This window comes from Nuphar pumila, chromosome 5 (genome assembly GCF_984573655.1).
Source record: "Nuphar pumila chromosome 5, dmNupPumi1.hap1.1, whole genome shotgun sequence".
In the NCBI taxonomy this organism is placed as follows: Eukaryota; Viridiplantae; Streptophyta; class Magnoliopsida; order Nymphaeales; family Nymphaeaceae; genus Nuphar; species Nuphar pumila.
Window position 1 is genome coordinate 38,279,139 of NC_143253.1, and position 8,797 is coordinate 38,287,935.

The 8,797-nt window shown below is 38.7% G+C and overlaps 1 protein-coding gene across 1 annotated transcript; it reads right to left on the reverse strand.

The window, feature by feature from the left end:
• Positions 1-1,118: 1,118 nt before the first annotated feature.
• LOC149837390 (Leucine-rich receptor-like protein kinase family protein) lies at positions 1,119-8,124 on the reverse strand. The gene is made up of 2 exons (XM_090007358.1): positions 5,527-8,124; positions 1,119-1,781 (listed from the first exon to the last, which is right to left on the reverse strand). The coding sequence occupies exons 1-2, from the start codon at positions 8,048-8,050 to the stop codon at positions 1,390-1,392; spliced, it is 2,916 nt and encodes a 971-aa protein (XP_089863484.1). The 5' UTR covers positions 8,051-8,124; the 3' UTR covers positions 1,119-1,389.
• Between the last annotated feature and the right edge of the window lie 673 nt (positions 8,125-8,797).

Genomic DNA, 8,797 nt, shown 5'->3' on the forward strand with positions numbered 1-8,797 from the left:
AATATTTAATTAGGGTTTTTCTTTCAATCAACATATTTATGAATGATGTTTGTTAGGATTTACAAAACTATTTGATCATTTTTTTGTAAATATATTGCTGGTATATTCTTTTGTTAATAATTACTTTTCTTTTTTATTGTATGTTTGTGCTCACCCTAGTTTAAATTCTTGGCTCCGCCCCTATTCAAAATTATTTGATTTTATGTTATATTTGCTTCATTGATAATTGTCTAGTTTTATCTTGTATTTGCTTTATTCTTAATTGTTTGTTTTTATTTTATATTTGCTTCATTCATAATTATTTGTTTTTATGTCATATTTGCTTAATTCATATTTGTTTGTTCTTTATGTTATATTTACTTGATTCATAATTGTTTCTGTTTATGTTTATGTTTAATGTTATGCAATTATACAAAGTTTGTGATATGTTATATTGAAATACACACTTATACTTCATTCATTTTCACAATTTATATCACAGTTGTTTCCGCTTGTTATTTAAATTTAACAATTTATTGTGATATTCTTACCTTTTTCAATAATTTTTTGGGTCCTGCCTAATCCCGCCTAGGCCCCGATTAGGCCTTTTAGGGGTCTTCCACACTAAGTTTCTAATGTTGGTATTTGTGTATTATTAGTGGCAGTAGGTTTCTGATTGCTGCTGTTAAGGGTTTTTACCTACAGTTTGACGGCAGATATCGACTAAAGCCTATATTTTTAGTAATGTATATGGTGTCAGGTTTGTTGAAAACAACTTGTACCAAAGATATCTCACGAGTGATATGACATCAGCGTATGCAGATACGGATGAGCGAGTGGATCCCACATCCATGTTGGCACCATTTGCCGTTTGATTGAGGGCTTTCAAGCAAGTTCGTTCAACTTTATGTGAACGAGTAACGTTATTGATTTTAACGCGCGATTAAAATAGACGCATAATGTTCGACCGGTGTGTACACTTTTCTAAGCGTGCGACTGTGAACCACCACACCGGATTTACTAAAGATGTCGATGGCTGCTTTTGCCTATTTGACTTGCAAGAGAACACATAGACTTCAGCATCAAGCATGAGATGAAGCATTTCTGAAAAGAAAAAGAATTGAAATCAAATATGAAGATAAGAACTGCTGTTGTTTATTTTGGATTAGAGCACTATGAACACCAGCAAATTCTGGTAAAGGCGTCTCAAATTATATAAAGAATAGGCTAAGAAGCCTCATGAAAGGAAAAATGCTCACCAAACAATGGCCTAAAGCAGCCCCCCACTTAAAAATCGTGGCCCACCTTTCTTTCCATGAGTTCCCCCATTAACATAAATGAATTGGAAAACAATATATATAAAAAAAGCAAGTATAACAGGTGGAGTGGATTAAGAGACGCATCTATATATTAATCTGATATGCCAAAGGGGGAATGTTTATAGGCAGTGGTGTGCTGGGTAAGATACACTTTCAGCCTGCCTAATTCATCTGCGACATGGATCATGGTGGGTCTCTTTGAGGGAGAGTTGTGGGTGCACATAAGCCCCAACTCTATCAATTCCCTAGTGGTGTACAGCCATGGCTCAGTGTCCTGAATGTCATTGTCTGGCGGTGCAAAAGAGTCCTTTGTCAAAGGCTCTATGTGATCACTGGAGTAATGCCGTCTGACCCAGTCTCGCAAGCTCAAGCCCTCATGGATCATCATATCTGTAGGCCTCCTTCGTGACACCATTTCTAAAAGCAGAATTCCAAAGCTGTACACGTCTCCTTCTCTGGAAGCTTCCTTACCCATACCATACTCTGCATTGAATATAGAATACTTTGTTGTTAATCTGGAATTAAGAACTTTAACAGCAAAAGTTGATTCGTTTTATATTTAAAAAGTGAAGAGAAAAGGATTGTATGATACCTCTTTAATGATTCCTACCAGGAGGCTCTCTCTCAAAGGAAAAAAAAGAGAGAGAAAAACAGAAAGGTGGTGATCTAGCTAAAATCCTCCAACAAAAGCACAAGGGAAATGATGGGGTTGCCCTTCGATATCAGGAGTAAAATTTGTTTGCAATTTGATGCCACATGCCTAGAATATTAGTCTATTACATCTAGGAGTCGTACCAGGGCATCTCTCTACCATCAACTAGTTCAGAAGGATACGTTTGTCCCTAAAAATAATTGGACTCTAACAAGATCAACAACCAAAGGACATGGCCCAGTTGGCTGGATTGGAATCCAACTAGAAAACATGGACAACTAGATTTGGATGGTATTGTAATCGGGAAGCTTTTTGTCCCCGTAGTTTAAGATGGTATTGTAATGGCGAAAGTTACTGACATGAGCACCATAGTAGCAACTAGCAACTAACAAAGGACACATGCATGCCATTTAAAAGCTTTTGAAGACCTAGTGCTACGAGCACTTCTCGGATCATAATGGCATCGCCACCGAAGCTAGCTAGTGGTCCTGTTGGCCAAGTGCACGGTATACAAGAAATACTCTATAAAGTATAACTACCAACCCTTTCTACATGTTTTACTAATTTCACAATTAATAGCTCTAGTGCATGGGTAACGTCGAATGCTCTTTTCATGGCTACCGTTTGCCTTCTGAAACACAGGCAAGTCCACGAACTCCGACGCACCTCATTTATGAATTCATGAAATTTACCACATATGATATAATACCATGTCATATTCTTCTAAACTTTTCAGCGGAGTGACAAACCGGTATATATATATATATATATATATATATATATATAACAGTGTATCTGCCTATTTCTATTCATGACTATTATTGCCACCCTATCAGGGGCTTATGAAAAGATTTTTGTTTTTAATGTTTTTCTTAAATTTGACCATACAAATGTGCTAGATGCTTAATTTTATAGAAATAAGACTCTTGGATCATCCGACACGCGGTTTAAAAGATGACTGTTTAAAATTTTTAGAAATACTCGAGCTCAAAAATTCACATTTTTCATAAAAAAAAAACCATGATCCATGTATTGTTGTTTTGCAAATTGACCATGCCTAATGCATCTGAGGTTCAAATTTTTGAAAAATACCCTAAAAACCTTCATTCGCTTGGAGTTAGCTCCTTGCTTTGATAGGCATCGACTCCCTTGATGTAAGTATCATTTTCTAGCAAGTCGATCATGCCTAACGCATCTATGGGGTCAGATTTGCAAAAAAAAAACACTTGTTTATTGCTTGTGGTAGGATCTTAACTTTGATAGGCACCTACTCCCCACCCTAACTTTGGTTGGCAAATCTGACCCTGCCATGCATTCGGCATGATTGATTTGTCATAAAATAATTAACACTTTGATTGTATTGTTTATGAAAAAATATGAAATCTTCAGCTTGAGTATTTATAAAATTTGTAGATCATCAATTTTGAAACCTTATAAAAACCTACCCATGCACTTGGTGAAATCAGACCATCCAAGAGTCCATTGCTATAAAAATGAAGCATGTAGAACATATCTGTGTGGTCAGATTTGAGAAAAGACATGAAAAATAACACTTCAAAAGCCCGGTTGACTAGCGGTAATCACAAATCGAACGAGCTTGCACCATTGAAGGCTCACACAATTAACTGTGCATGCTAATTTTGCGCAAAATGAGACTTTAGCAGCGTTCTTTTCCGCCACTAAAGGCCCTACCTACAGGGCCTTTAGCGGTTGAAAATAATGCCCCTAAAGGCCCCTCTTGCACAACTTTTTCTTGCACCACTGATCGTGCGTATGATCAATGGTGCAACTACGTCTGATAACGTCGGACACATGTCCGATGTTACACTCTCTCTCTCTCTCTCTATATATATATATATATATATATAGGGTAATACATTTATGCTAAATGAAAATATGTTAAATGGTTTTTTTTTTTTTTTAAACTTTGACCATACAGTTGTGATCTATGTACTTAATTTTATAGGGATCAGCTATTGAAGCAATTCAATTCAGACACATGGGTGGGTTTTTATAAGGTTTGAAAATTAATGGTCCAAAATCCTTGTAAATTTTTTAGGCTCCAAATACCATTTTTTTCATCAAAAACACATGATCCAGGTGTGGATTTCTAGTAAATCGATTATGACCAACACAGAATCGCGAAAAAAAAACAACAAAAATTTTGAAAAACTCAATTAGCATGTTTCATTTAGCATATTTCATTTAGCACGAATGTATTACCCTATATATACATTTTTTTATTACTTGTATTTCCAATATTTGCTCGATAGAAACATGGGAAAATATAAAAAAATCAATTTTATCAAGAAAAGTAACAGTTGTTTTAGCAGCCGCTTTAAACTTTCTTACTATGCTTCCATGCGCCAAAAGGTTGTCTGTATTAGAAGAAAATAAAGATTTAGTGAACATATATAGTCACACTTGGTGCCACAACTCGGAGATATCATTTCTCTGCTTGGAGTTCAATTGGAATATACCCACGAAATCCACTTATTGTAACAAATAAAGGAATATGAAGAAAGATTAGAATAATTGACTGCTTCTGTCGGGTTATAAGAGTGTGGACAGATGAATGAATGGTTTACTTTTCAATGTTGCTGGTCATTTCTGCATAATTAACCTAAAGTTGTATATACGAATGGGTTCCAATATCGTCATTACCACTCTTAATTTGGAACTTAATCTTTAGAAGAAATCAACCACCCTTAATTTGGAACTTAATCGTTAGAAGAAATCAACAGCCAAGCACTAAAATCTTATGATCATAAAAATAATATTTTTGTTCAAAATTTATGATCAAAGGGTCGATAAACATCAAATCGACTATGTTGAATCCAAGAAATTATGGGATTAGATTTGGCTAAAACAACTTGCAACAATGAAATCCCCAAAGGTGGCATGATGATAAGGATGACTAGATCCCACCAAGACATATGCATATCATTGCTTGTTTACATAAAAAATATACTTTGTATCCAAATTATTTATTTCAACAAAAAATGTGAATTTTCTGTTGTTAGATTTGGATGCAACACAAGCCCTTGATTTTTAATTTCCTATAATTACACTATAAATATAAAAATGCCTAATTTAATCATGTTTTCCAAGGATGTCAACGGATTGGGTTTTATCAATTATCCGACGGGATCTGATGCTGTTTAGCCAGATTTGGTAATTCAAAACCATATCCGATTCTAATTAGTTATGGATATAGTATTCAGTTTTTGCTACCAAATGCGACGGGTATCCGGATTTGATGAATACACGTACGTATCCGATTACATGTAAAAAATTGGATCTGGCACGAGTTTTCATCATCTGAATCTGAATCCAATTTAGCCAACGCCCGATTGGTATCAGCCACATCCGACCCGACTCTGAACCGCCTACGTCCCGAAAATAACTTATGAAGATCACTTCTTTTCCGGGTCTGGTTTACTTACGAATTAAAGATACGATAAAAATATTGAGAAAACTAAACAGTCCATTTGACTCTAAGCTGGTAGGGAAAGGGGCATAAAAAGGAAAATTAAAGCGGCGATCGAGTGAATAATGTGAAAAGAGATTGATTACCTGGGGCAATATAGCCAATTGAACCAACCAGCAAACCGGTTGTAGAGCTGGATGAAGAATCCACCATCGTGCTTCCTTCACCGCCAGCAATCATCAATCGAGAAACTCCGAAATCCGCAACGAGGGCGGTCATTTCTTTGTTCAGAAGAACATTGCTTGGCTTCAAATCACAATGAATGATTGGCACTGGAGCGTGGTGGTGCAAGTAAGCCATTCCCTCGGCAATGTCACTACATATACTCAAAACTTGAATCAAATCCATCTCCTTTGAATTTGAGTGCACATGAGACTCTAGACTCCCATTCTCCATGAATGGAAGAACCAGAGCCTTAAAATCTGGTCGGCTGCATGTTGTTATTATGCGGATGAGATTCCTGTGTCTTGTCGTCCTCAAAACTTCACACTCTCTTTTGAAGCTCTTCACAGTTTCTGCAGTCTTGCAATCCAATACCTTGACAGCAATCAGGGTTCCATCTTTCAGGGCTCCCTTGTACACTCGGCCAAACCTCCCTGATCCAATCATACTGGAGCAATCGAAATTGTTAGTAACACCGACGAGCTCCCGATAAGATATTTTCGGGTACTGGTAGCCTGCTAATTGTGTTGCATCCTCTCCATAGTCCCGGTTGGACATACTTCTCTTATTATTACTCAACTTTCTTCTTAAGGATCTTGCTGATTTTGTGAAAAGGAAAACACCTATGGTGGATACCATACATGGTGCAAGAACAATGGGTAAAAGTAGTAACTCCTTGATATGGGATCTTTGTGACTTGCACGGATGCATGCCATTTACTGACCCGCATAGTAGAGGATTGCCCATAAAAGAATTGAATGTTAGAGACATGAAAATGCCCTGGCTTGGGACCCTGCCCTTGAAATCATTGAATGAAAGATTCAGTTGGATGAGGGTTTTTGACTTCTCTAAGGACTCCGGGATTTCGCCTGACAACCCATTTGAAGAGAGGTCCAGAATTTGAAGATAAGGTAGGTCACCGAGGGAGAAGGGTGCTGGTCCACTGAAGGAATTGTGAGAAAGGTTGAGGTACTCCATTGCAATGCAACCTCCTAGTTGTGGTGGAATAACGCCACTAAGATTGTTGAAAGACAAATCAATGGAAAGCACCATGTCCATTTTGCTGAACTCCAATGGCAAAGGACCTTCAAGAAAGTTGCTTGATAGATTCAAATACAGCTTTAGGCTCTCAAAGCCAGCAACCTCTTTGGGAATGCTCCCGCCGATCCTGTTATGGGATAAGTCAAGAATTTCCAAATTTGTGCAGTTGCCTATACTAGATGGTATGGTTCCAGTGAGTTGGTTGAAATAGAGGAGCAATTTTCTAAGTTGTGAGAGCTTGCACAAGGTAGCCGGGATCGATCCCGAAAGATGGTTTCTTGATAAATCTAAAAGACCCAGATGCTCAATCTCACCTAATTTTGAAGGAATCGTACCGCTCAATGAATTGTTGGAGAGACAGATCCTTTCTAGTTTGGTCATGTGGCTTAGTTCTGATGGAATTGTACCATTCAGGAGGTTGCTAGAAAAATTCAGCATGGTTAGGTTGACGAGATTAGCTATATTTGGAGGAATAAATCCATGTAGATGATTTTCTTCAACATGGAGCTGTATTAGGCTAGCTGGTAGGTGACCAACAATGGTATGAATTTCACCTCCAAGGTCATTTCCTGCTAATTCTAATTCATGGAGGCTTGTACAATTTTCTAGTGAGAGGGCAAACTGTTTGAGGTCGGACTTTTGAAATTTGTTATATGAGAGGTATAAGACCTGAAGATGGGTCATTCCCTTTACTACCTCGGAAGGCAAATCGCCAGTCAGGTAATTCGACTCGACGTCGATCCATTTCAGCCTCGATGCATTCGAGAGAAGAAGCGGAAGGTTTCCAGTTAAACGGTTAGACCAAAGAAGCAAAAACCTCAGTTGGACAAGGTCACATGGATTCCCAGATGGGATTTCTCCCTCAAGAGTGTTGTTGGAAATGTCAATGTATTGTAAATTGCTGGTGTTGCAGAAGAGTGGACGGGGGATTGGACCGGTGAACTGGTTGAAGCTCAGATCTAAATACTGCAAGCTAGTAAGATGTCCAAGTTGAGAAGGAATGGCACCAACAAGATGGTTGTCTGCCAGACTAAGCTGTTCGAGGTGCGACAAAGCACCAAGCTCTCCAGGTATCGGACCAGAAAAGTTGTTGCGCGACAAATCCAAGATCGATAAGAAGGAGAGATTAGAAAGGGACGGCGAGATCGTACCTCGGAGTGATTTCCCACCAAGATCAATCTTAATAACCAGGTCGTGCTCACGGTTACACCAAACACCAGTCCAATTGCAGATCGGGGATGTAGAATTCCAGTCAGCAAGCACATTTTCAGGGTCAGCAGTGATGCCAGCCATGAAAGACAGTAGAGACGCCCTCTCTGTGGAATCCATGAATCCGGAGGATATACAAAACAAACACAAGAGGTGAATTGTGGGCAAACCAACAGAGATTCTGTTGGGAAACCCCATACCTATTATTGAAAGTGGAAGAAATGAAGTAGAGTTTCTGCTTGTCGGGTATATATTCGGAGAATTGGATGTTGGGAATCATGAAACTGTAGCAGAGAGGGCCATGATATAAGGGAAGGGGAGGAGGAGGGAAGAGCAGCACAAGGGCGTTGATGATGACAATGAATTAGCATGCGCGCCTAACCACGACCGACTGTGACGTGTGTGTGTGCGCTTTGGCGCCTTGTTATTTGACCGTTGAGAATGAATGGGAAGGCGGAAATGGGATTCATATCTTCGGATACTTTTTTTAATATTTTTCTGTGCCGCGGATGGCTTTTCGGTTGGTCGGGGCACCGTTATTTAACAAAAAGGTCAGTGTTTTTGGCGTCCACGTCAGCAAAGCTCTAGATTGTGGCATCCAAGTCATCTGTGCCTACCCTTGGCAGCCCGTGGTGGGGGTCCTGCCTATTGAATCTAGGCGCTAGGGTGCTTATCAAAAAAATAGGCTTCTTGGAGTCGCCCAGGAGCTTTTGGTGTACATTTTCCATGTTTAAAACTCAATGGACTCGGCCTTCTAGACTGTTTGTAAGAATCCGATTGCGATAATCCCAAAACACGATTCCGAACCCGAGTTTTGATAATACAAAACCGAATCCGACCTGAATTCTTAGTCGATTTCTTTTTTTTTTTTACCATAATAAAAGCTCAACTTTTGACCTCAAACCACAATCAAGCTCGTCCCCTGCACTCTGCCCAATGGATACT

Bases quoted from the DNA above. Each gene is read 5' to 3' on its own strand.
- LOC149837390 (XM_090007358.1), bottom strand. From the start codon at position 8,050: ATGGGGTTTCCCAACAGAATCTCTGTTGGTTTGCCCACAATTCACCTC. The intron at 1,782-5,526 runs GTAATCAATCTC...TATTCAATGCAG, and splicing joins AATTGGCTATATTGCCCCAG to AGTATGGTATGGGTAAGGAA.